This window comes from Aptenodytes patagonicus, chromosome 15, assembly GCF_965638725.1.
Source record: "Aptenodytes patagonicus chromosome 15, bAptPat1.pri.cur, whole genome shotgun sequence".
Classification (NCBI taxonomy): Eukaryota; Metazoa; Chordata; class Aves; order Sphenisciformes; family Spheniscidae; genus Aptenodytes; species Aptenodytes patagonicus.
The window spans coordinates 230,806-258,381 of record NC_134963.1 but is presented as its reverse complement, the minus strand read 5'-3'; the positions used below and the strand labels follow the sequence as shown (position 1 = coordinate 258,381).

The following is a 27,576-nucleotide window of genomic DNA, read 5'->3' as shown; positions in this document are numbered from 1 at the left end:
AAGTCTTAGATCCCCATCTTTATTCCAGATAAAAACTACACACTAACATAGGCTACAAGCTTAACACTGTGAAAGAAAAATGCAAATTCTACATTAACGTCAAAGCCAAGAATGGCACTGCTATGGCCAAGATTCCATCCTGAGCTCAAACAAGCCATCATAATTAAAAGTCAGTAACAGAGTATCAACAATTAGCCAATATCTCAATTTCTTTCACCACACAAACAGCTGCTCCTTTTCCAGCTGAAGTTAAAAAGCCACAGAAAGTTAAGAACAATGGAAGAGAAGCTTATGGATGACGAAACTTAAATAAATCTCTTAAGGAGAAAAAAAATATTCTGCTTGTACATTGTCTGCTTCCTCCCAAAAAGAAAAACAATTGTCTTTGTAAGAAACTCTCATCTTCAATTTATATTTTCACTAGAAGTTGCCACATTTTCTTAGAACATTCTACAGATAATATACAAATGTAATTTGGTTACTAACTTGATTTGTAATTAATTTTTGAATTAGTCCTCCTTACACTGTCTTACCATTAGGACAAGAGAGAAATGAGTGCATCCAGAAATTTGCTCCGGTCTTCTGTTTTCAACTCAATTACTAAAATATGAAATATTTTATTACAAGATGCAAATAACAAAGATATACTAGATGTCACACTTGAAGAATATTAATTCCAAGTATACTTATTTATATTCTTAATCAACTTTAAGAAGAGAAAAGAGAAACTATTTATTTGGACAAAATGCAAAGCACATTGTCTATTTTGCTCTTAGATTTCAGCAAACTCCAATTTCTAGGTGCTCACTACATGATATAGCTGCCACTTTTTAATCTAGAAATGTTTCTTTGTATGTTCAACACGCATACCTAAATATGTATTATTAAAAACTGCCTCTTTTGTAAGCACAAAGATAGGCAAATCTCGTTGCATAAGTATCTCATTTTTCAAACAGACAATAAAGAATGCATCTCATAACATCAGTACCATACTTGGTTTGGCTGCTAAATATAAAAACCCTCACAGATAACCTCACAGATTTTAAACTGAAGTGCACATATGAAAATCATTACCCCATGCAACATGTAGATCGTCTCAAAAATACATGCAAGCCTCTGCTTAGTAGTTTGTAATTTCTGCACAACAAGATAGCACTTAGAAAAAGACTGACAAATAACGTAGTTTGTGTTTATACTAGACTCAGGAATAGTGTATCACATACACACCCCTTGATGTTTGCATCTGAGACATACACAAATGAGTACATTGCCTACAGGCATTATGCTTTATGAGGCTGTGTAAACACTGACCCCTAAAGGACTATTTGGTGAATGAAGTAAGGGATAGCATTACTCACTTGACATGTCAAAATGGTTGTGTAAAGTCCTAGAATTGGTACTGCCTGCAGCTTTCTCAAATGCTCTTCCAAAAAAGCTAGAAGATGAACAGAAATACAAATAAGCATTACAGAAAAGGATACATTTACTAAGGTAGAAGTATGCAACTTTTTCCTTGCTGAGAGCTGAAAATGTCTTCCAGGTGTTTTTCATGTGCCATGTATTCAACATACACCTCACTTATTCAAGTGCAAAAATCTTAACATTGCAGGCTTTAAGAAATGAAGTCATGGGTCATATAGTAAACTATTTCCATCTTTTAAGATAAAGAAATAGTTAAGAGGGAGGGAAAAAAAATTTGCAAGGAAGCTGGGGAACATCTGTATCCTCTCTCAGAGTATCCCATGCATACCATATGCAAAAAGCGTATTTTTAAGAAGGATACAATTCAAGTCAACATATTCAATGTTAAATAGGTACAGGAAAGATATATTTGCTTCAGAGACAGGAAAAGTCTCTAGACAACCTTTAGTAACAACTTTTAAACAATATACTTACTTCTTTTTGTCAGAGCTTTCTGTCTCCGGAGGAATCCCCACCATGATCACAGTTCCCTGTTCAACATCCATTGGTGCAGCCATTATCAGCGGCAGCAATTTACAACGCTTGTTTTTTGTCTGGAAGTCAGAAAGCCTCTTTGTTAGACAAAACTCAGGAAACAATTTAGTTTCAGCTCTCCATGTGAGCTAGTATTACAAATATTCATCTAAGGATACAGCTATAATGCAGTTCAACAGAAGGTGGTTTCTTTACATAATCTCTTAATCCCCTTCTTTCTTACACTAAAAATCACTTTAAGGACCAATAGAAATTTCAATTCTTCTCCTATCTTGCATTCCATTTTAACACAGAAATTATATAGACAGACAAGATATGATTTACAGTAAAGAAAAAAGCTCTTTAAAAAAACCAACAAAAAACTGCTGGTATGGGTATCTAAAAAGTTGGACTAGGCTTAATTTTTTGTAATAGTCATACATTGAAATACAACAGATAAAACATTGACAAACACAGTCTTCACTAGAAATTATTTTCCCCTGCCATATTGTTTCACAGCAGTAAGCTGTAACTTTTAACAAATTTTGTAATTTAATTAAATCCAAAAATAATTATGAAGATTTTAACATTTTTAGACACTTAAGTAAATGAAACAGAAGTTTGTTTAAAGCGTTCTGTTCTTAAGGTAAATGTTTCGCAGTGAGTTTTTAAAATGCTGTCCTGCTCCTAGTGGCAGACTAGTTATTCACCATGTCTAACTTTAAAAATGAGGACAGACAGATGCAATCTGACAATGATGGACCACCATAAATTTCATTTACAAATTAGGAATTGCTCACTGTGAAGAGAGTTCTCAGTCTTAAAACCTCATTTTTATCTGAATTGTGTAACTAATAGCTCAAAAGATAAATGCAATTTAATTTCAGTTACATTAGTTGTAAAGATCAGAGGATTTTATTTAAACAGACACAGAAATATTTAGATAACAATTACCAGTCCTACAATACTGCTTTTTTTTGGTGCGTCAGGTTAACTTTTCAAAGTACATATTTAGCGATATGCTCCCTCAAATCTTAGAAAATTACACACAGGTTTTAGATTGTGAGTATCTTAGTAATGAAAACCCTTTCTAATGCTACAAAGTCTCCCAGGCAGATATCTTTCCTAGAGCAGCATTCACAGATGTGCTAAAATTATCCAACTGATTAGCAGAAAAACATTATTAAGATTTTCATATAATGTTTTTAATAAGCAACTGCAAGTATCCAACAGAACAATAACTACTACACAGGCCAGAAGTTAGTTAGTCAAAAGCTTTTGATTTACTTACAGAGCAAACAAAAGATTTGAGTAAGTATTTACTAAGCAGGCACAGAGACACTGGTTTGGAAAACAGTTTCACGTCTGGTGTGCCCTAGGAAAAGAAATATTGTTTCAATTACAATGAAGATGATTCTTCCACTTATTTAATATCTACTGACAAGTCTGAAAGTTTTGTGTGGCTCAAAGAACACTAACAAGAACCATTACAATATAGGAGTTTGAGCTCACCCACTTGACTTTGATATGAAGCCCTCCCCACTTTGAGAGGGCTGATTCTTCCTTTGGGAAGTTCAGAGTAGATGTCAATATTGACCCATCAGAGGACAGCACAGTATAGATAAATAGGTTCTTTCTGACAGTCATTCTTATTGAGCCAAGCAGTTAGGAAAACAGTGTTATTCAGCTGTGAGACAGCCAAATATGACAGTCAAATGAGACAGCCAAAAACTAAAGTTCTGACCTCCATGAGAGAGCAATAGAGAAAAGGCCCCTGAGAAATTACAAGGTTGGTGCAAATACAGCTGGCTACTGTCTGCTGAATGGCACGTAACTGCTTTTTGGCTAGGTCCAGTCCTTGGTGCAGTTTGTCCAGGTTACCCCTGCAACAGAAAGAATAAAAATAAACACTTTCATATAAAAATAAAGCTTTTCACAGAGAAGTGAGAACTCTCTAAACACTATTCACAGGGATATTTTGGTTTTTCTTCAGTGGTTTATGAAGCATCAATGCATCTTTTAGATACATAACCCATGTTCCCTAAATAAAATTGTAAATGAATGAAGAGACATCTTTTCAGTACCTGGAGAGACTGTCCAAAGCTTTAATGAAATTAGTTGTCTCAGGCCCCTCTTTCTCTATATTCTCCATGAGAGAAGCTGTTGCATAAACTATATCACTTGCTGAGAACTTGTTCTTAAAGCCAAAGTGAATGCTGAAGGTCTGAACTCTTAAATCCTTCATTCTGCAAAATGAAATATAACCAGTAAAGATTAGCAATATTATTATCAACATTGACCAGCCATCTCCTCAGTACGTTAATGTTAAGAACATGAAGACAAACCATACCCTAACATTTGCAACGAGCCTAATATTACTTTGTCAATCTAAAAAACATATTTTTTAAAACAAGATATTACATGCTTTTCATACAAAAATATTTGAACTTAATTGAAAAGTATTTTCAGATAAAGCATTTGTATTTAAAACGATTTACCCAAACTTGTTTGCAGATTCTTCGATCATTTCCCGAAGATTTTCTTTCAAAGACATGTCCATGGAATTAAACTTCTGTTTCACTTGCTTCAAAGGCAAACTAAAAACAGAAGGAAAAAATACATTGATAGGTATGCCAGAAGAAACAAAAATATTTTGCCTTCCTTTCGTAAGACTTTCTTAATATTAGATAATTTAGCAAGTTAACTCTGACTAAGCTTGTTCATGTTCTTTTTCTTTAGTCATTGAAAAGTGGATGTGAGAAAGCGTAGGTTACTTACTAATCTACTATTCCATAAAGGCATACAGCTGAAGTATTCCTCATACACCAAGACACAAGTTGCATAACTCAACTCAAAGAGACTCTGCAACCTACTCAGAGCCCCACAATCATATTTAAAAACTAAGAAGCTGAGTACTTGCAAGCTATATTCTCAATATTTTCCCATGATACATTGAAAAAATGATCCTTTAATCAAGACCCAGATTTTTATAACTCACCCCATGTCAGCCAAAAACTCACGGAGCCTCTTCTGCCCTTGTACGGACCAAAGCTTAAGGCTAGCAGAGGTATATGAAGTGTTACAGAGACTTTCATATAGAGACCAGTGCTGATAAAGTGCCAGGCGCAGACTGAACAGGAATTACGGAAAATAATTATAAACACATATATCATTTGAAGTTACAAATAGAAACAAAACTCCACAACTAATAGGCAAGTCTTCAGTTGCCCTTATATATTGCATCTCTGTACTATGTAAGATACAGTTAGAAGCTGCAGGTGCATGTAGCACAAGACGAGCAACAGTGATTTATAACTAATTCTGAAAGGTTAAGCTGAACTGAAGCTACATGAGCTATTGAAAGAGGGATTCATGTTCAACAAAACATTCAAATTTCCATTTCTTTTAGTTCCATTCTCAGCAGCAGAGATGGTGCTGGGATTTTTTTTCCCCTAGATAAAAACTCAACTGGGGCTCACCAAGTGGGTAGAGTTCATTTTCCCCAGATCTTATGCAAGGATACTCATATTCAAATGCTATTCGCATGCAATCAATTGACAGAGAATTTTCTTCATCCTCGTTGCGGTGGTTATGGCGAGACACATGACGCTGTAGGATTCCAATATCAGTCACATACTTCATTCTTAAAAACAAATTTGTTACTTCATTCTCTTCCTGTGTATTTTTGTACTTGACTATGAGAACACAAAAATGCTTCCTAAATATTACACATTGGCCTGTCAGCAGCATGAAAACTGCAGATACCTCTTCAAAAAAAAAAAAACCCAACCCAACCAAGTTGTTAAATAATGTTCTTTCAATAGTCAGCCATATACCCAGGCAATTAAAGCTAAAATAAAACCAATACAGAGAGACAGATAGACTGACCAATGAAATTAGTTACTCATTACATTTATCTCCTTGAAACCATCAGTGTGTTAGTAACAATAGAACACCAGAATTAAAGTCTACACACGTACTACTAGAATTCTGATGGTATCTAGTAGGAAATAAGAAAAGAAAAAAAAAAAGAGAAAATCTGAAACTCCTTAACTAAAACTGGAAAGGAAGCTGGAGGATACAGAACATACAAAATTTTTTTCCTTTAATAAAACTGTATGGAGGTCGTATTTACGTAAACTACTATTAAACACCATTTCTTCCCAGATCAGAAGTGATTGTTTTAGGATTTTTAAACTAACTTTATTTTTTACAAAATTATAAATAGTAGAAAAGGAAAACACAGTTTTTTCTGATGTATATTCCCATTTTTGGAAGGCATCAGATCACATTCAGTCATTAAGATATTTAATGTCACTGTTCATTAATTATCTTGTATTATATTAATTCCCATATGTTTCCTGATCTCTATTAATTGCTATTAGTTACTCCTAAAAATAAAATTTAAAAGATAGATAAATAAATAAAAAATAATAATAAAGATAAATTAAAAAAAATCTTTCTTACTGAGTGATTTTATCTTGGACCCATTGATCTGTTAGGCCAACAATAGCCCACCTAAAATTGGGGGGGAAAAAAGGAAAAAAAAAAGTTAAACCAAAAAATATTCCAGTACAGTATATTGTATTTAACCCTCTGTCCTGGTTTCAGCTGGGATAGAGTTAATTTTCTTTCTAGTAGCTGGTACAGTGCTGTGTTTTGGATTTAGGATGAGAATAATGTTGATAACACACTGATGTTTTAGTTGTTGCTGAGCAGTGCTTGCACTAGTAGAGGACTTTTCAGTTTCTCGTGCCCTGCCAGCGAGAAGCTGGGGGGGACACGGACGGGGGGGGACGGGACACAACAGCCAGGACAGCTGACTCAAACTGGCCAAAGGGATATTCCATACCATATGACATCATGCTGGGGGATGTTGGCCAGGGGGGTGACCGCTGCTCAGGGACTGACTGGGCATCGGTTGGCAGGTGGTGAGCAATTGCATTGTGCATCACTTACTTTGTATGTTCTTTTATCATTATTATTTTCCCTTCCTTTTCTGTCCTGCTAAACTGTCTTTACCTCAACCCACGAATTTTACTTTTTTTTTTCCCCCGATTCTCTCCCCCATCCCACTGGGGGGGGGAGTGAGCAAACGGCTGTGTGGTGTTGAGCTGCCTGCCAGGTTAAACCACAACACCCTCTAAGTATATAACAGAACAAGCCAGAAGCACTGTTCACCAACTGTACGTAGAAGTTAATAACAAAGCTATATACTATTATTCCCTCTTTAGCAGACATACACATATAGTACCATCCTCCCTTTTTCCATGCAAAATCTATTGATTGCTTGTAATCAATTTACACAGATGTGTCCTCCAATTCAAGACATACATCCACACACGAAATAAACTGGAACCTCATACTGAAATCAAATAGTTTTGGGAAATCTTGCCTCTCTTTACTATGGGTTTAAGCTTCTAGCCTCTATGAAAAATGATAATGGAAACATACCACAACATGTCATTCAAGTCTTTAGACATTATCCATGCCAGATCAAACATCACCATCGCAGACTATATGAGGGAGAAGCAAAAAGAGACAACAAATGAACACAGAACTCTCACTTCATTAAACAAATAGAACACAATTAAATTTGCCAAATACTAGCATGTTACTAAAGCTCTAGAAATCACACTTGAGTCTGACAATCTGCCAGTGTCTTACTTTCTAAGACACTAAGTAGAAAGAAAAATATTTTATACAGCTCTGCAAACTTGCGTTATATATAAAGCAGCACTTAACAAAATATAAAAATCATCAGGTAAGAGGCCAAATGACAGAAGGAACAGTTTGATGCCCTAAGTGTTATGTTTGAAATATCCTGATACTTTGAAAACTTTGAAAGGCAAACAAGCTCCCTACATGCTGAAGTCTTTTTGCGAGGGTATTTTGTGCATAGACACTTTTGTCAAGACCTAAAAAAATTACACCTTTTTTTTTTATACCAGCATTAGAGACATCAAACAACAAAAATGTTAATAGTTCTGGTTTATCATTTTCCCCCACTGTTAACATTACATATCCACTGTGACTCAGTTGGCTGTTGTCTGCCAGTCTACCAGTCTTGTTTCTATGATGTAACTAATTAATCAGTGGTAAAATTGGATGTACACAACCAGAAAATATTAAACTGCTAAGTCAAACTACTTGTACATATAGAATGTATCTTATATATAATAAGATACACAAATAACAAGATATAACAATATTATTATAATGTATAGTATTATTAGATAATTATAACATTGGATATTGTCCAATTACCTTTACATTGGCGCCTTGTATTTTTATGGCAAACAAGTTTATACTTACTGAGGTCCCATGGTATTCATATTGCTCATAATCAAAAATAATTTCTCGTCTAAAAAAGGAAAAAAACCCACACGACTAAGTGGTGAACTAGTCATTAAAAATTTGTCAGGAATTGTGAAATAATATTTAAATTTCATTTTAGCAGTTAAAAAAAAATTAAACTTAGGCTAGAAATTGTTTTTCTGCAAGGCAATTAGATTTTAGTAGCAACGTGGAAACCACACTGAAATGTACTCATAAAGTAAAAAGGAAAAACTTATTAAATCATTATTCCTCAAATCCCATTTTCTTATCTTATTTGTTCCTGCTCGTTCCTATTGACACTAGTGGGATTGTAAAGGAAGAAAACAGAAGCACAAGTTTCACCCTAAGATAGACAAGATAAGAATACTACAGCTACTTAGTAGCTGTATGAAGCAATGCACCTATTGCTACTCAAATTTATAAATTACTATTTGTAAATACCCTCCATTTAAACGTTTTATTTTTACATAGTAAACATCTCTCTCCACTTTCTGACTAAAGTTAGAACTAAAGCATCTTGCAAATTGAGCAGCATAGTATCATGTTTTTGTATTCTCAACAAGATTTTAATCAAAGAATAAGAGCAAGAAAGAGAGATACAAGCAACATAAAAAACCGAGATAAACACACCTGCGTGCCTCCCATTCTCGCCTTTGTCGCCTTTTCATTGTTCTCTCTATTACAGCCTGTAAATTAATTTGGATGTTAAAAAGCTAGAAAAAATACTCTAGTAGATTAGCACCTATCCAGATACTTTAGTGACTAATTCTTCATTAAAAAGACTTAATTAAAGTCTTCATTAAAAAGAAGAATTATTCCTATTAACAACATCTAATGAGAAAAGTATTATTATCAAATATTTTTCCAAGGAACACACTCTTATAAAGTCACGGCATCTTTCTGCGCTAGCATTTGTTTAGCTTGTCTTCACAAATAAGAGGCCCAGTACACAGTATTTTCAACACTAGCAACATTGCATCCTACCATTTTATAACATAAAAATAACACTGATGAAAAATAAAGATAACTAATGAAGCTCAGAAAAAGAGGCACTCACTGTATATTCAAAGTCCATAAGTAGCATCATCAGCTTGAAAACTCAAAGAAGTCAAAAAGATCTTTGTGAAATATTTAACAGATTTGAGAATAGCTTTTGTGTATACTATTTATAGATTTTCCTTTGAATTTCTGGTATCTGCTTTTGCTGAGTTAGTGCCCTTTGTAGATTAGTAGGAAAAAAATGTACAATGTTAATAGAAAAATAATATGAAATACATATTAAACCTGAGAATGTCTTTACATTTAATTGTCTCTTAATATTGCTAGCCTCATGCCTTTGCTTCCTTGTATGGTATAAATAGAAAATATGCTACAAATAACATATGGCAAATTTAATTTTTTGTGTCTACCATAATATACTTTTGTTAGTTTACTGCTACAAGGACAGAAAAATGTGTTGCTAAATTATTTGTGAGCTTCTATCTTCTCAAACAATTACTAAAAAAAAAGTTTCTATCTAAATAAGTTGTTTTGTTAGACTGAAAAGCCCAGAGCACATAATCAGATAGATCTTTTCAGTTCACTAATTACACAAAGACAGCATTATGCATAATCAAGTTCAAAACATGTTTTTTTTATAAGGGGAAAATATTTCTGTGCAGTTCAGATAAATAAACATTTTGTGTATGTGAAACTACTGGTCGTAGTAGATTATTTTTATATCTTACACTTGAATTTGTGATCTAATGGGACAGAATTTTTAAACTCAAATGTCGTTATTATGATGATGTAAAATATATGTAATAAACATTTTATTTTCCTTCTTTTCACAACAAAGTAGCAGAAACACACCTCTTCAAAACGTCTACGTTTCTCTGAAGGTTCTGACCCATCACTGTCACACTCTGAGTCCTCTTCTTCATCCTCTTCATCTCGGAAGATATCGTCATAAGCAGGAACATCGAGATCATCATCTTGTTTAACTAACAGCTTAATCTAGCAAGAAAAAAGGAAGTATTTTAAATAAAGTATCTTATTTAGTGATTAAAAAAGCATTTCAAATGACAAATGAGAATACTTCAGATACTTAGTAAAGGAAACTAAAAATTCATTTTGGCTGTGATCGATTCCTGGCATAACGAAAATACTGCTTTTTAATACAAAGACCATACTCATTTATACAAAATAAGAGTAAAAAATGTATTCCTTGATTACAGCATTACTGAAAGAATTATCATTTTTAATGCTTGTTAAAGTCATGTTGTCAAATAATTTGTGCTTAATACTCAAGTTCTAAGTGTTGCTAGATGATGGGAGATAATACATGTTACATTATGGAGGGTGTTTATCCTCTGATTTGTAGCAGTTTGATTTATAGCAACAGGATTAACAGGTGCTTACTACTGACAACTATCACACCGCTAACAGTATATATTTTATCAGTGAAAACAGATTTTTTTTTCCTGATCATGTACATTACTACTGCAAATATCCATTAATACTGCTTCCTGACCTACTAGCTAACACAGAAAAGCACTACACCACCCACCACCACACTGTGCGAAGATTTTTATTATGAAAGAAAAGTGTTTACCTGTGTGTCATTGTAAACATTCACTACATTGATAGGCCTGTGGCTGTCACATACAAAAAAAAAAGCGTCTTCTTCAGGCTGCAAGATCTCCAGAAGGTCAACATTGGCACCACAATTAATAAGAACAAAATATTTGAACTGCAAACAAAACAAACAAACAAACAAAGCTTTTTACTTCAATTAGCAGGAAACACAGAAGTCTGAAAACACCTTTACAAAACCTCCAAAGCACTCATCATTGCTTTTGATATTTGATGGAGGAAAAAAATTTGTAAGACAAAACACCAAATTTGGGGATGTTGGACATCCAATGCCACCACCTTTTATATCTCAAAATGTGTGCAAACTTCATTTGAATCTATCAAAATTACAGCACATTAGTTTGAGCTGATGTAAACAAATTTGTTACTGGTGTGTTAAAATTTAACCACTGTTTTGAGGTAACCGATAATAATTAGTTTAAGAGCTTACATTTTAAGTTGGGGTAAAGGAAGAAGTGCATGCCTATGTAAGATGAACTGCAACTTAAAAAATTTCCAGTGTTTTTTCACCTGATCTTTGTGCTCAAGAAAGGCAGTTTCAAGTTCTTGCCATCCAGATACTGGGACGAGCGTGTATTGCACATGATCACATTGAAACAAAGCCTGAAATGAAGCAAACAGCTGTTAGCAAAGGTGTGGGGAAACCACCTCTTCTACAGTGCTATACCATGCTATAGTTCTATTTCATACAAATCTTTATCTTGAAGACATCCCAAATGACAAATATATGTGAACTTTGGGAGTATGATTTACCAGTTTGCAATGTCATAACTCATGGAAAAAATAAGTTACAAAAGCAGATTAAACCTTCACCCTTTACCCAGTTCAAACCTATTAAGAGGATCCCAGGGCATTTTTTCTTTTACTGTTAGCCTACAGTGATAATGAACAAAGACTTACTTGGAGTATTTTACAAGCACATAATGCGTCAACATCTGAGGCAACAAGAAGAAGAACACGCTGCAAAAGTAATAGAATAACAGTATTAATATATTAACATAGGTGCCAAATCTAATGTGCTGGTACCTGAAATGCATAGATCATTGTGAGACCAGAAAGTAAGAAATTTAGGTAGAGATCATCATAATCATAAACCAGGATTGCTTCTGAACGGACACTGCAACGAAAATTAACCGATTTGAATCCCTATAAATATGAACAATAAACAACTCCACATACCCAAAATACGTCAGCTGCTTTGAGGAAATGTAATTATTCAGACTCCTATGAACAGCACAGAGTTTTGAAGGTTCAAAGCTAGTCAATCCTACAACTATTTTCATCATGTCTAGAAAGGCCTAAGTTGTCAGCACAGGACCTGGAACAGTTTTGAGTAAAGAAAATCTGTAGCAAAACCAGGAGCAAGGCAACTCTTGAAATGACCTTGATTTAAGCAAAACAATTTATCTGGTGTTTTTTTCCGGGTTGTTGTTGTTGAGATTTGCTCACAGTTGGAGAAGTTGAGGGAAATGCTTTCATTTGCACAACCCATAATATAGTTTTCACAAGTAGAAATACTAAAAGACTGTCCAACAAAAGCTTTACCACTTCAGTGTACACATCCACTCTGAACAAAGTCAAGCAAACTGTGGATTAAAAATGAAAGTAGCCAACCAGACCTGCTACAAGAAAGACTGCAAGAGAAACCTCAAAGACGACGGAATACAAGATTTAGTGTCTGGGCAAACAACATAAAAACGGTTAAAAAGATATAAAGAAAAAAAACAGGTCTAGAGGTGTCTTGGTTAAACGAAAGATCCACAAGAATACCCAAAGCACTCGCGAGAAAGGAGGTAAACTGTAAGTAAAACCTCTAGCGAGACCTCGTCGCACTAGCAGCAGCTTTGGGTCAGGTTTGCAACGCCGTAGCCACGCTCGGGAAGGATATTGTCACAATCCGGGCTGACTGGCGGACCCACCCACCCTCAGCGCGGCCCGAGGCGTTACGCCCGCCTGACAGCAGCGTTCTCCGCCGTCGGCCCCCACCCCGGCAGCCCCGGGGAGGCAGGCACCACCGCCCCCCACACCCCCCGCGGCCCCAAGAGGACCGGAGCGCCTCAGGCGCCGGCGCCAGAGCCGAGGACGACCCAGCACCGTACCCACTCCGTGAGGCGGCGGGAACCGCCGCAGCTCCGCGGGGAGCGGCCTGAGGGGAGACAGCTCCACCCGCCGCCGGGCCGCCCGGGGTGACACCACCACCCCCTCCTCGGCCGCGGCCCGCCGCCCGCACCTGGCTGACAATCACATCGTAAAACTCCCGGCGGCAGTCGGAGATGAACATGGCGGCAGCGCGAAAGAGGTAGAGAAACGGCGGCAGCTGCGAGCCGCCCCCACTCAAACTGGGCGCCAAATCAGTGCCACTTCCCATTGGTCTGCTCGTCACGGTGCGCTGGCCAATGGAAAAGCGGTCGTCCCTCCTTCGCAGAGCGGATTGGCCGAACTGCCCAACTCATTCCGGGTCTTCGCCAATGGGATTGGGAGAAGGGAGTCGCGGCACGTGCGGCTAGCCAATCCCAGGAGTACCCCAGCCGGAAGCACCGTGCTGGCTTTTGTTGCCGTGTCTGCCATCTTTGCCGCGGGCGAATTGTTTGCTTTGCTATTTAAGTGAGTCCGACGAAGGGGCGGGAGGGTCCACATCGAGACTCGGTGACTGAAGAACGGCCAAGCGGCCAGAAAAGCCTTCCACAATGGCCACATCGGCAGGTGCGAGACCTCGCCTTCCGCCCTCACGCGAAATGGCTGCCCGGGAGGCGGGCGTCGCGCGGCACGCTGGGAGGGGCAGCGCAGCGGAGGAGGAGGATCGTGGGGTGGGGCCCGGCCCGCGGCGGCGGCCAGCGCCCCGTCAGGCGAAAGAGCGGCCCGGCCCAGCCCGCCTTCCTGCGCCCTGCCGAATCCTGTGGGGAGCCCGAGCGCCGCCGCTCTGCGCCTCAGCCATGGTGAGGCTCGGGGGGCGGTCGGGGGAAGTGCCGAGTCACGGCGGGCGGTGGGTGGCAGGGCCCCACGTTCCTTCAGTGGCTGCGGTGGTTCCCGCGGCGGTGCCCGCTCGCGAAGCCCGTTTTCGAAGCCAGCGGGTGGCGGCGCTGGTGTAGAGTACCGGGCTGAGGGCGGGCGGCCGGCGGGTGTCGGCGTCTTCTCCGCGAAGCGCCGCCCGTGCTCGGGGGTCGGTTGGTCAGCCAAGCCTTGTTTTGAGCGTAACCTGGAAGTGCGCTGCTTCCATTTTCTGTCTCCCCACGCAGCGCTCGACGCACAGATCTTTCCCCAGGCAGCGCGTAAGCTGTATGAAAAAAAGAGGGGCGCCTCAGTTGACAGGGAAATCAACCGTACGGCTCCTAAGTGTACTTTTAGCTAAGCTTCAGGAGACTTCAGTGAGTGCTGTAACACTTCAGTATGCTGTGGATACCTATTAATACACTCTTCTCTTCGTGTTTTTTTCCCCCTAGTTCTCTTTCAATATGTTTGATCACCCCATCCCTCGGGTTTTCCAGAACCGCTTCTCAACCCAATACCGCTGTTTCTCGGTATCCATGCTTGCCGGACCTAATGACAGGTCAGATGTGGAGAAAGGCGGGAAGAGTATGTGCATGTTTTATTTTGACTAATAACCTGTTGGAAGAGTGTTTGTGAATAATATCAAGTAATACAGCTTTTGGCCAAGGCTGCAGAAACATTGTTGAACAGCATGGAGACGTACTGTTGGCTTTGTGGCTGGAGCTGGGAGAGCACCCTGGGTGGGGCTTTAAGAAGGAAGGGGAGGGTTTCATTGCATTAGTGTGTAATTAAAAAACTTACCGACTGAGTCCTGGTTTATGAGCATTATGAGAAGACATTCTTCTTTTCTAAAGTTTTTCTTGTTAAAATCTTAGGCCCATTATGAGCCATGGAAATTTATGATTAAGGACTCTTTTTCCCTCCTTGTTGTACCTCGCTTAGCTTGAACAAAGAGAATAGATCGGCCAACTTAATTTGCAGGCTGTCAGGCTAATGCTATATTGTTTTGATTTGGCATCGATTTAAGAGCACCTATAAGCCCAAACAAATAAAATTACCTTTAGGAAACATTTTCTTTAGTACTAGGTATTGTAAAACCTTGTCTGCTCTTTTTTTCTGATTAAATTCTGAAATCTCCATGCTAGCAGGTATATTTGTCATGACTGATTCTACTGAAATCTCTGGCTCAAAAGTGAATTTGCAGGAGATTTTAGAATCTCCTTTTTTTAGAGGAGATTTTAGAGAAAGGAATGATAAAATTGTATGTTATGTACTCTTTGTACAGTCATACTTTTCCTAATCTTACATTCTTATTCATTTCTGCAGTAATTATGCCACCATCGGCTTTGGATCAACTCAGTAAGTGAATATTTTATTCTGGAGTAACAACATTAGAAATATGAGTAAATGCATAAGCAAATACCACAGGATTTTAGTTATCTATTAAAATCTGACTTAAATAGAGAATATGAGACTAATTAGTTCAAAAAATGTATTTTGGAAGTATTTTGTCTGTCAGAATTAATAAGGCTTGTCTGTCTTCAAGTACAGACATGTAAGTGTTGGGCTACCTGAGGCATGAATCAATATTTATTAACTATTAATAGCATACTCATATAATGGTTACAGTTAATCTAGTAAATTCTTAATCTCAACCTGCTTGTTCTGGATGCTGTTGTCTGAAGCAAAATTTATTTTAAAGACAAAGTAAGTGATAATTAACTTTGAAATGGGGAAGAAGATAACTGAATCAATAGTATAAATGGTCTTTATTTGCCTTTTTAACTAAGGGTTCCCTCCCCCCCCCACTGAGCTTTAGCTTTAATAGAATTTCTTTGAGAAATTAGTTTAGTCAGGATTTAATTTTAAAATAGGCAGGGCCTGTTAAAATTCATTAGGTAGGAGCTAACTGATAATAGCACAAGGACATAACAGTAATAGATTCCTCTGCTAATACCTGCTGCCTGCTCATCTCTGAGCTTGGGGAAATGTTGGAGAGGCATTTAAAGTTCTAAGTGCGATGGCAATACAGTATTCGTGTATCTGCAGTCTCTCCTGGATTTGTAGTTCTGAGTAATTGGAATAATGGTGTGACGGGAATCCCTCCTATAGTCTGGCCCATTTTCTTGCTAATGTTCAATCTCTGAAAGCTTCAGAAATGCGTTAGTGGCTTTTAACAAATAAAATTTATTTTCTCCTTTCTCACCAGGCCGACTTAATATTACTTACCCGATGCTGTTTAAGCTGACCAATAAAAATTCAGACCGAATGACACACTGTGGAGTGCTTGAATTTGTGGCTGATGAGGGCATATGTTACCTTCCACACTGGGTGAGTTGTCTCATGCTGAACTGTCAAAACCTGAAGAGTAGGATTAGTGAGTTGCCAGTTTAATATTAAAGAGGCGGAATGTTTCCTGAAAGTGCGTGTCTTTGCTAGTCATGTTCTGTTGTGGTTTAATCTCAGTCGGCAACTGAGCACCACGCAGCTGCTCGCTCACTCCCCCCCACCCGGTGGGATGGGGGAGAGAATTGGAAGAGCACAAGTGAGAAAAAACTTGTGGGTTGAGATAAAAAACAGTTTAATAATTGAAATAAAATGATAATAATAATATGATGGTAATACACAAAGCAAGTGATGCACCGTACAATTGCCCACCACCCACCGACCGATGCCCAGCCAGTCCCCGAGCAGTGGCCCCCCCAGCCAGCTTTCCCCAGTTTATGTACTGAGCATGACGTCCCATGGTATGGAATGTCCCTTTGGCCAGTTTGGCTGTGCCCCCTCCCAGCTTCTTGTGCACCTCCAGCCTTCTCAGTCGGTGGAGCATGGAAAACTAAAGTCCTTGGCTAGTGTAAGCATTACCTAGCAACAACTAAAACATCGGTGCGTTATCAACTCTGTTCTCATCCTAAATCCAAAACACAGCATTGTACCAGCTACTAGGAAGGAAATTAACTCTATCCCTGCCAAAACCAGGACATGTTCCTACAACAGCTTTCAGTCACAGCTCAGGTTTCCCTCCATGAGAGTTTAACTAAGTAAGCAAAGCAGACTGCTTTTTAAGATGCACCTGACTGTTCTGCCTGAAATTAAACCGTGGTAAACTGGTGCATCTCAAGGAAGATGGTGGCCCCAGCAAAAATAGGTATATGCAAGGAAAGAGAACTAAAAACATCAGTCATGTTGATAGTGGTTTGTATCTTTGTTTTCATTCTTACAGATGATGCAGAACTTGCTGCTGGAAGAGGGAGGCCTGGTGCAAGTGGAGAGTGTTAATCTTCAAGTTGCTACTTACTCAAAATTTCAGCCACAGAGTCCAGATTTTCTTGACATCACCAATCCCAAAGCTGTGTATCCTTCCTATTCAATTATGGAGCAGGGGACAAAAGTTTTTTCCCAAATTGGAATGATGAAGCAGGGCTAGCTTTTCAGGTGTGGCTCATACTCTTCCAGTAGTAGGTAACTACTACTGCTCCTTCTGAAAACAAAAAGGATGGAGGGGTTATGTACAGAGACGTTGCCAGCTGCTGGCACAAAGTGTAGCCTGGAGTGAAGCAGCATGAATCTTGGCTTAAAGTCCAATGAGTTTGAGTGTCCCTTAGAAGAACTTGTACACGCTAATGTTTACTAAAAGGCTATCTACAGTACTGATGACTTTGAAACCACGTTTGAGAGACCAAGGATCAGAGTTTTATAACATAGTAACTTTAAAGCTTTGTTGCATTGAAAACAAATGTTTCATCTTAACATACTCCAAAGATTAGAAAATGCATTGAGAAACTTTGCTTGTCTAACTACTGGGGATGTTATTGCCATCAACTACAATGAAAAGGTACAGTATACAACACCAGTCCACACAAGTTTTGTTTGGATACCATCAATTTGAGGAAATAAATTCTGTCCCATGTAAAAAAGTACGCTGTATTTCAGGAGCTTATGACCACATGAGTATTTTGGCTACATCTTGTGAATAGATTTTATAGATGAGTATTTTTGGCAGCACATGCACATTTGATCACTTGGGGTTGCAGACTAAGCTCAGTTGTTGGATGTTGGTGCTGAAACAATCAACATAGAGCTGTGCAGTGTTGTTGACAAGTAATCCCAGATGGTAGATATCAGAATTGGTTTTCTGTTGGAGGAGAAAAGGGCTCAGTTAAGTCTTCTCCTGAGCTGCTGTTTAGAGTGTTTCTTGACTCACAAGAAAATAAATTTTTGTGCTGTTTTTACAAGTCAAGGGACAGAATTTATCCTAAATTCATAATTTGTTTTCAAAAATGCAGATAAGGTACAGTAAGAGTGCAGCAGGGCATGGTAAAACGTAGGTTTCTCTAGCTCCAGTATATAGCAATCTTCTAAGTTAAAAATCTTTGCTCTCGAGTTCTTTAGAGACCCTGCAGCACCCAGTCCTCAACCTAAAGAACACTTATTTCAATTTTCTTGAAGCTATCTGAAGGGAGAGGTTTTGATATGCTTTTCTTATGTGTAAGTTGAGCTCTTTCATGTGCAATCTTAAAATATTCATTCCTGTTTCAGATCTATGAGCTTCGGGTAATGGAGACCAAACCAGATAAGGCTGTGTCCATCATAGAATGCGATATGAACGTAAGTTAAAGCTGATGTGGAAAGTCTGCTTTTACTGTGTCCTCCCAAAAGGAGAGGGCATCTTGTTCAGTGATAGCACTGTACACCAAGCACCTCTGATGCTGCAGGAAAGGTGAAATCAGATGGGGTGGGGAAGGTGACTCATTTGAGAGTACCCCAGGTACCTTTGTAACCACATCTGTGGTCTGCACTTCATGTACCATCAGGTGACTGTAGTGCCTAGATTATTTAACAGCCCTGCCTTGATTCAAACTCCAGTGATACTGTGGGGTGCTGTTTTACTGCACTGTTTCAGTTACGTGCTAAGAGTCATTCCTGGGAGGCTTAGTCTTTTTAGTTTTGAGTTAAAATGTTTAACAAGCAAACTTCAGTTCTTTCTAGATCAAAATGGAGTGATAGTTTGTGGAGTTTGGAGGAATAGCAGTATAAAGCTTATGAGTAGAAGAAAAATATCAGTCATCCTTGTTTTCATGCTGCTTGTGTAAATAGGTGGATTTTGACGCTCCTTTGGGGTACAAGGAACCAGAAAGAAGTGCACAGCATGAAGAGACCACAGTAGGTTAAGCTTCTGTTCTTCAAAACTGTATTCCCTAGAAGTCAGCCTTGCTTGTGATGGAACAGTGAGCGCCAACATAAATTTTTTTCCTGAAGCAATTTCTTAAGACTAAACTTCACTTACCAGATGCTTTTGCTTGTGTTACTTAGGAGATGTTTGTCTACTAACTGTTGATTTTGGAAGATTTTGGAAAGGGATTGTTTTGAAGTTTTGGTCAGAAATATGTGGAACTGTTTTCATGTGTTCTGCATATGGCAACATGAACACAATGAACTAACTTGTTTTTTCCCCTCACAGGATGTTGAAGCAGACCATAGTGGATATGTGAGCGACATAGGATTTCGTGTAAGTCCCCTGTTTCTGCTGGTTTCTGAATGTTGTAAAATGGTGAGGGAAAGTTGTTCCAAAAAACTGCAGAATACTAGCACCTGTTCTTAGACGTGCTCATCATTTAACTGGCAAGTATCTGTGAATGTTTTGTGGTGCTTATGGCCCATAACAGGTGTGACTTGCTGTCCTTAAAAGGGCAGTCTATAAATGGGAGACAGAAACATACTCCTACACCCAGGGTTCATCAGCTTATATGTACCAGAAAGAAACATGCTGAATCAAATAATTAAATAAAAATGATAGTAAGATTTTACAGAATTTAGTATCCCTGTGCAGTGTGCTTTCAAATACAAGATAAGGTTCAATTAAAACTCGTTATGTATACATAGGCATTCTCTGGTTCTGGGAACAGATTGGATGGCAAGAAGAAAGGTGTTGAGCCTAGTCCATCGCCAATTAAACCAGGAGACATTCGAAGGTATGTCTGTTTCATTCGGTTGTCAGCAAGTGAAGGATCAGTGTTTGAGTGGAGTTGTTTGTTTTTCTGCTCCTGCAATATAAACAAGCTAATTTTGTCATAAGTTTGCATTTAGAAAATAAATAGCCTAATCTTCTAGACTGACTGTGAGGTCCCTTACTACTTAAGATGCAGATCCTAAGCTAATGTTGCCAAAACTCAATCAACTCTGGTTCTATAGAAGACAAGTAGGGAGAGGCAGCAGGTCTAGACTGGGCTGGTGGGCTGGATTGAGCGATGCACAGAACCCTGCCAATTTTCTAAAGTTAAACTTGGTGTAGAGTGAAATCTTTTTTTGAGTTCGGTGGATAACCAAAGCCAAGCCATGTGTGGATTTGTTCTTGGGGTTTTGCTTTTTTTTTTTTCTTAGAAGGAAATGTAGAAAATTCAAACAGTGGAAGTGTGCAGGGATGTGGTTGCTGTGGTGTTGTCATTTACGCCTGTCACAATAAAACTTGAACCCTTGTGGAAAAATGTTTCCACGGCCTTGTGGAAACCACAGGCTATGTGGAAACATGCCCACAGCCAAGCTTCTACAGCAGCTCCAGTATCTGATTATTTACTTCATGCAATGCATGCTTACCTTCAGAAAATAATTCAGTGGTTTAACTCTAGAATTATTTGGTAATGAAAATTCGCAGCCAGTGTTGGTACAACACTGACAGACGTAGAATAGGTCTCACTGTGCTCAATTGGATGGTAGGTATAAAACTTCTTTCATAATATTTTTATGCTTCTTTTCCAGAGGAATACCTAACTATGACTTCAAGATTGGTAGAATCACATTCATTAGAAACTCACGTCCACTAGTTAAGAAAGTTGAAGAGGTAAATAAAGTTGGATCCTTCCCAATTTTGCACAGAATTAGAACATTAGAACTACTGTCCGAGTCTGTGGTTCCTCTCTCCATACTTAATTTTTCACAGTGCACTTCTGTTACAAAGTGGTAGTAGTTAAAAAGTGGTTTGAGTTAGGTGAAAGCAATCTCTGATGTCCTTGCTTGCTGATGTAAAAAGATTGGCCTGACATAAGTTTCATAAGCCAGTGCATACTTGTTTCAGTTGGCTGAAAGGTCACTGAAATGCTCGTATTTTGTTTTCAGAAAGAAAGTAGTTATCATGTAGATGAAGGCTGTGAAATGTCTACAGTCAGTTGCTGCTCTGGTGGAATGTTTTCTAACGATCGTTCAGCTTTCGTCACGTGCAAGCAGTGAGCAAAGAAGTAACAACCTTTTTTCCCTTCTTTCCTTTCTCCAGGATGAATCTGGAAGCCGGTTTATTGCCTTTTCAGGAGAAGGCCAGTCCCTGCGCAAAAAAGGAAGAAAACCCTAAGTTGTGGTACCTTTAGTCAGTTAGGAGGAAAATAAAACAATTGCAGCATATTGGATCTTAGTTACTGCAGTTGAGAGGAGAGATTGTTTTGCAATGCAGGAACACTTTTACTGGTTTTGGTTTCACATTTAAAACCGGAGCTGTCAGACTGTCTTAATTTCCAGTTGAAAATTAAGTTTTAGGAATTCTGAAGGAGTTTTTTGTATTTGTTGTAAAGAGGGAAAGTCTGTCTTAGGTAAACCTGAGAAGTAAAACCAACAAGGTCTACCTTAGTAAAAGGTCCGGTTCTTAGACTACATGCTCTCCTCTTACATCCTGAGTGATGATGGTCTCACGTTGCTCTGTGCTTGATATTTTCCTCCCTCTATGTATCTTTTGCCAGAGTTCCAGGTAAGCTTTTTGGTGTGGTGCAAATGAAGGCTAACACTTGGGTGTTGAAGACTTTTGTGCAGGGAGTTTCTTTGATCTTAGCTTCAGGTGTTGGGTTATAAATCATTCTAAGTAATCCCCCTGTAATTGCTTTTTATATTTATAATTAATCACATGCCTTTTAATAGTTCAGATACAACAACGTGCTGTAGCAATCTAATGGCACGTGCGGGGAGAGGCGAGACCCAGCTTCTCTGCCTGGTGCCAGTGAAGGGCGTGCAAAGCTCTGGCGCCCTGCGCTTTGGAATAGCGGTGTCGGTATTGACTTGTGCATCCTTCCCAGTGCCGGCGTGTCCGTATTGAGCCTTTAGATGGGTAACCGGGTGAAACCCCCTGTACTCCCTCCTGAAGGGCCGAGTAAAGGATCCGTGCTGACCAGCGCGCGTCCCTGGTGTGGTGATTTTACAAAAAAACCGAAGCGGGGGGGGGGGGGGGGGGGAAGGTGCCTTCTGTCGCCGGCGCTTCCTCCGGCCCTGTACCCCCGCCCGCGGCGGGAGGCCTCGCGGGGTAACGGGGGGGTTCTGGGGGGCTGGAGGTGTGGAGGGCAGGGGCTGGCGGGGGGGTGTCACGTGCTGTCCAGGGAGCGCCGCCCCGCAGGCAGCCATTGGATGGCGGGCCCAGGGGCAGGGCGACGAGGCGGCCGGTTTGTGCCGCCCCTCGTCATTGGCCGGACCCGCGGGTCTCCTCGCAAAACGCGGCGGGGATTGGTGGCGGGGCGGTGGCCCTCGGGGGGGGGGGGCAGCATGGCGGGCGGCGAGAGCTGGCGGGTGAGCGGGGTGGCGGGGGCTGAGGGCGGTGGGACGGGGCGGCGGCGCGGCTCAGCCCGGCTTCTTTGTCCGCCCGCAGCCGCCGCGGTTGTGCGAAGACTACTGGTGGGAGTGGAAGCACTGTCGCGGGCTGCGGCACGCCTTCCACCACTACTACGCGCACGGGGAGATGCCGGCCTGCGACCGGTGGCGGGACGACTACGAGGCCTGCCGCGCTTGGGAGAGGGGCCGCGCCACCGCCGCGCAGGTACCGCCCGCGTCCTCCGCCGTCCCCTTCCCGCTCCGGGAGCGAGCGGCAGCGGCGGTCGCTGTCCCGCCCGGGCCCCTGCGGGCAGCGCGCCCGGAGCTCCGTAGGCCGCTGCTTGTGGGAGAGAGACCCCGCAGCCGCCTGCGGGCGAGCTGTGTCGGCGGTCACACAACGGGGAGGGGGTTGGCAAATCAGGCGTCTGCTTGGGGTGGCCTTAACAGCTAGCGGGAATGTTTTGACAGTGTTCTGCTGTAAAAGCTCTTGATTTCAGTTACTCTAATATGCCCTTCCTAATACGAAAAGCTGCCATGTTGCAGGGAGAAAGTACTCCTGGGGCATCCAGAAACGCTCCTGGCAACAGCCCCATGAATGCTGAAAGACGAGAGCCCTTCAGCACAGGCCGCAGCATAACTCATCGTTTCAGCCAACTAGGACAACTTCTGGCAGGGAGAGTAGCACATAAGTGGTAGTTTCCTTCATAATGGAGGTGTCTGAGGCAAAATATAAATGTGACTTAGTTAAAAGCTTGTATCCTTCCTTACTTACATGATACATTTCTGTTCCTCATTTTATCTCAAATAGTCATAGCAGGAAATAAGCTCTGTAAGACTGGAACAACCAACGGTAATATTTTTTTCCTGTATTTCAGGAAGCTTTGTGCAAGAGTGAAAGAGCTCGAGTTCTGGAAAAACAGAAATATGCTCCAGTGTGGATGCTCAGGAAGAGCCCACCACCTGACTGGTATCTTCCACTTGACCAAGATAAACCAAATTAGCAAGACTGTTTTGCTGTGTTTGGTCAGTGATGTAATACACAATGCAGAACTATGCTGGGTTTTTTTTTTCTCCCATTATCATCTTAACTCTACAACTGTAGCTCTGCTCTGCAATGCTTTAGTACTCATTCAAAAATTCTGAGTTTATTTAAACACCCAGTATTTTTTAAAAGGAGAATTGAGGTGCATAATTTGATTCTGGTCTCTTAATACTGTCTTACGCTTTAGGATTTCATCTCAGCAGGCAAATCCCAAATTAGTGCGTACATGATCTAGCTCCTCTTTCTAGATGAGGACCTCTTCCCCTACCAGATGTTGTTTTGCACTTTTGGAACAAGGTGCCCACCCCAGGCCTGCCAGATGGAAGAACAAAAGCAAGCTGGGACTTCTCCCTGCCAGTTCAGGACAATCGCAACCACTGGCATTTAAAAGGCATTTTCCAGATTTGCTGTTGTCATGGATTAAGAGCTTCTCACCTGGTGGGATGATAGTGCAGACCCTGAAACTGCAACCCTGCCCCTTTGTGGAACTGCTCTTGAATGGTGGCGTGTGTCGATGGCAGTATTCAAAATTACTACAAAAATAAAGGTTTAAATAACTGAAGAGAGACCCGTTTTGTTTTAGGGCAAACCCTTAGAAATTTAGTTACGATATTTACATGGCAATACAAAAAAACCAAAACTTAATTTTGGCTTTGTCATAGTATGTTTTCCATCTGTTTTCCCTCTTACATGCAAAAGTACCTCACTGAAGTCTGAAAAGAAAGGCAGTGAACAGTCAGCTGCTACCTCCCTTATAGTACAGACTGATGTGATGACTGTGACATTCTTTCCTCATAGCATAGGAAACTTCCAAGTTGCGGTTTATGCAGAACAAAAAAAAAAATGCTGCTCCAGAGTGTATGGAGGGATGAGAGGTAGAGGCCCCGAAAGATAAAATACTCTGTAAAATACTACTTCTTTGTCCTGTTCTAGCACAGCACAAGTGTAAGGTAGTGTTGTTTTGTTGTGTGTCTTACTACCTAGACAGCCACTTAAAAAACCCCAAACAGATACTTCATTAATACGTTTGTTGTTTTTTTTTTTTACAGTCACACACCTACAGTATTTTAACCTGCAGAAGAAATTGTTTATTCTTATTCCATTCTTTCCTTCTTCAGTTGGCTGCGTAGCTCATGCTGGATGAACAAACTCCTCCATCACTGTGTATACACTTTGGTGATATCAACACATTTTCCTTCAGGAGGATCATAACCAGGAAGTGGCGGGGTATAATTAGGTCCATCTCTCTCAAAGGGGAAGAGCCCCTCATCTCGTCTGATTGCTGCCTGATACAGCTCTTCAGATTCAAGGCGCAGTTCCTTTAGTGCCTCTTGCTGAGCTTCTACAAGGGTCTGAATTGCTTTCTTCTCTGCCTTATCTTGTTTCTGCTTAAACAAACACCACTTTTTCATAAGTAAAACTCTTCTTTCAGTCTCCTCAAATGACAGAGGGGTAAGACTTCGCACCCTGATAAAGAGTAAGATAACACTGTAATAGAGAAATAGCTTGCACTCCAAAGAGCAAATTTAAAAAAAGAACCAAAACACACATACAACAACAAAAACAAAAAACCCATCGCAACAGAAAAAACCCCCACCAAACCCAGAGAATACATTTCATTTACGCAATGTCTGTGAGGTTTTCCACAGTAATTCTAACAGGAAGTTCATGTTAATATTTTTTTCACTGCTTTTAACAGGAGCAAATAAAATTTGCTTTCTGCATTTTTGTCCCAGTAGAAGTAGGTAAGGTTTTGTACCCAGGCTAGCACTACATTGCAGTTTTGCAGAGGAAGAAATTACAAGTGTTTCTACCATGAATGCATGGTGAAAAGACAGTCTTTCTTACCTGTTGCTATCCGAGTACTTAAGTGGTGTTACAAAATCCTCAATTGGAATCATTTCAGGGGCAGCTTTTTCCAACTTTTTAATCTTCTTTTTCATACGATCCTTCTGTGCTTGCTCTCTCTTTACATCCACTTTCTTCTTCTTCTTTGGTTGTGCTCTACAAGGGAAATAATTACGTGAATGAAAGAAGATATTTTGTCATTTAATTCAACACCAGCAACTTTCACTTCCACTTTACTTTTCTAAGGACTGTTCCTTCCCATTGCTTAATTTGGTCCCATTAGGGACCAAAGAAGTTCCAGCCATTAGCTTTATTCAAGTAAAGTAGTTTCCAGGAGACAGTAATATGTCTTGTGAGATTTTCTGCAGAGAGAACTGTACCTGCCTGAGAAAGGCAATCTCCAATTTTGTGCTGAACATCAGAATGACCTGAGGAGGTTCCACAAAAATTGAATTGAAATTGTTGTGCACTGCTGTAGCAGAGCAGGTCACAGGTTTATCTCCAAATATTCCTGTCATCTCACATTAAAGAAGAGAGTGAGTGGTTTTACACGTGCTTTTAAAATTTCCACGTGGAACCAAATTCACGGTGCAGATGTTACTCTCCTGTTGTACTCCTCCATGCAGATCCAGTATACCCAAGATAACATGCCACACTCCACAAACACAAAACTAATCCTCACAGTGGATGTGTGGGATATCATTCCTGCCTTGCAGATCGAACAAACAACCTTTAATAGTGTGAAACAGTCTCTCTGATGATACCTAATAGCGACCAGGATATTTTAAATCTAGTTGCATCAAAACAAAACATGGATACCAAAATGTAACATATATGTAAACACAGGCTGTCCGGTATACCACTTTGTAGTAAAGTGTTTTCGGTTCAGCTAGGCTTTCCTTTCCATCGTTGCTCAAAAGAGAATTCTGGAGCACAGCTTAAATCTGAACATCTCCAAACATTCTGTGGTTGAGGAAGCAAATACGACTACACACAAGCATAAAGCGGTAATTGTATAGGTTACTGTTAAACTCTCCTTAAGAGGCCAGTGGTTCTTAACTACTTTTACATATAGTGATTTAAAAGCAAAAATCTATAGTTAAAAGTTAATTTGGACTCGGGACAATGTGTTCCCCAAGGATGAAAACACTTCCATGTAACTCCATGGTAGTTGCACTCACCTCATGGGGAGAGAGGCCCTGAACGCCAGCAGTGAAGTCTCCCAGTGACTTCCTTGGAATGGAACCATCTGGGGCAGCCAAGAACTTAAGAAGAAAAAGGAACATAAAGCATGAGAAGAAACTGGCTTTGATGGCATTGATTCTGCAAAATACAGGAGGTATTTATCAGTCATAAATTACAATGACGAGTTTTGAATCATCTTTGGCTACTTAATTCATGACAGTGTTTGCCTGGAGACGATAACCTCAAACCCTTCAGCAAGGTAGCTAAACCCAAAATTTGGGATGTTCAGTGTTGCGAAGCCACAGGGTACCGAGGGGTGGAGCAAATAAATTTTTTAAGTCTATGAATAGGTTAGAGTAATTTTATTCTTAAGCTGCGATGATGGCCTCTTTGAAATGCCGATTTTGGAAAAGTAAAACCACCTCCGTTCAAATCGGGAGGAAAGAGACGCCGTTTCTCAAGTCTCGGCGGATGTCACAAGAGAGAGAACCGGCCCGGGTGCCCGCGCACCGCCTGCTCAAGGTGCGGAACCAGGCCCGCACGCACCATATCCCGCTCCCGGCCCCGGAGCGCGGGCCCCAGCCGCCGAGGTAGCCCCTGGCGAGCGAGGCCCGCCCGGGAAGGGGACCAGGCCCAGGGCCCGCCGGGAAAGGGCGACGCGGGAACCCCGAGCAAGGGGCGTTTCGCTGGGGTCCCTCCCCGCGGGCCCGGGGCAGGGCGACCGCAGACGGACGGACCCGGAAAACCGCCCCAGCCCTACCTGAGGCGGGCGCCGCCGGGCGCTGCCCATGCCCCGCAGAGCCCGCGGCTCACCCGGGCCGCGGCCGCCAACATGGCCCCCCTGGCGGTGCCAGCGGTGCGCCCGCACTCCCAGCCGGCCGCGCTCCGGCTCCCGCGTCCGCTGTTCCGGCTCACAAACGTTCCGCCCGTGCTCGCCACGCTGCTGTGGCCCAGGGGAAAGCCCCGCCCCGCCCCGCCCCGCCCCGCCCCGCCCCGCCCCGCCGCCATTGCACCGCTCCGCCCGGCAGGGGGTGCTCGCCCGCCCG

General features: G+C 40.9%; 4 protein-coding genes across 6 annotated transcripts; 2 read left to right on the top strand and 2 right to left on the bottom strand.

Annotated features, from left to right (window-relative positions):
* Positions 1 to 535: 535 nt before the first annotated feature.
* CDC45 (cell division cycle 45) lies at positions 536 to 13,204 on the bottom strand. Of its 2 annotated transcripts, XM_076352756.1 has the most exons (18): positions 13,139 to 13,204; positions 11,809 to 11,868; positions 11,419 to 11,511; positions 10,868 to 11,005; positions 10,126 to 10,269; positions 8,905 to 8,960; positions 8,251 to 8,299; positions 7,390 to 7,451; positions 6,403 to 6,453; positions 5,459 to 5,578; positions 4,934 to 5,065; positions 4,434 to 4,532; positions 4,020 to 4,181; positions 3,680 to 3,818; positions 3,227 to 3,310; positions 1,897 to 2,015; positions 1,359 to 1,435; positions 536 to 600 (listed from the first exon to the last, which is right to left on the bottom strand). In XM_076352756.1, the coding sequence occupies exons 1-18, from the start codon at positions 13,187 to 13,189 to the stop codon at positions 536 to 538; spliced, it is 1,701 nt and encodes a 566-aa protein (XP_076208871.1). In that variant the 5' UTR covers positions 13,190 to 13,204. The 2 variants fall into 2 exon arrangements, with proteins under 2 accessions (XP_076208871.1, XP_076208872.1); XM_076352757.1 differs by lacking the exon at positions 10,868 to 11,005 and having other exon boundaries at positions 13,139 to 13,189.
* Positions 13,205 to 13,643: 439 nt separating this feature from the next.
* On the top strand, positions 13,644 to 22,045 carry UFD1 (ubiquitin recognition factor in ER associated degradation 1). Its single transcript, XM_076353012.1, is given in 13 exon segments — positions 13,644 to 13,789; positions 13,791 to 13,844; positions 14,349 to 14,455; positions 15,223 to 15,255; positions 16,106 to 16,227; positions 17,120 to 17,250; positions 17,659 to 17,731; positions 18,436 to 18,504; positions 18,994 to 19,059; positions 19,358 to 19,405; positions 19,780 to 19,868; positions 20,653 to 20,734; positions 21,164 to 22,045. Coding segments are annotated over 13 exon segments (1,095 nt in total). The 3' UTR covers positions 21,239 to 22,045.
* Positions 22,046 to 22,399: 354 nt separating this feature from the next.
* On the top strand, positions 22,400 to 24,059 carry C15H22orf39 (chromosome 15 C22orf39 homolog). Its single transcript, XM_076353010.1, has 3 exons — positions 22,400 to 22,434; positions 22,514 to 22,681; positions 23,331 to 24,059. The coding sequence occupies exons 1-3, from the start codon at positions 22,411 to 22,413 to the stop codon at positions 23,454 to 23,456; spliced, it is 318 nt and encodes a 105-aa protein (XP_076209125.1). The 5' UTR covers positions 22,400 to 22,410; the 3' UTR covers positions 23,457 to 24,059.
* A 503-nt stretch (positions 24,060 to 24,562) lies between these two features.
* Positions 24,563 to 27,406, bottom strand: MRPL40 (mitochondrial ribosomal protein L40). 2 transcript variants are annotated; one of them, XM_076353009.1, is made up of 4 exons: positions 27,344 to 27,406; positions 26,527 to 26,610; positions 25,346 to 25,501; positions 24,563 to 24,964 (listed from the first exon to the last, which is right to left on the bottom strand). In XM_076353009.1, exons 2-4 carry the CDS (start codon positions 26,592 to 26,594, stop codon positions 24,655 to 24,657), a joined length of 534 nt encoding a protein of 177 aa, XP_076209124.1. In that variant the 5' UTR covers positions 26,595 to 26,610; positions 27,344 to 27,406; the 3' UTR covers positions 24,563 to 24,654. The 2 variants fall into 2 exon arrangements, with proteins under 2 accessions (XP_076209124.1, XP_076209123.1); XM_076353008.1 differs by having other exon boundaries at positions 27,291 to 27,379.
* Positions 27,407 to 27,576: the final 170 nt, after the last annotated feature.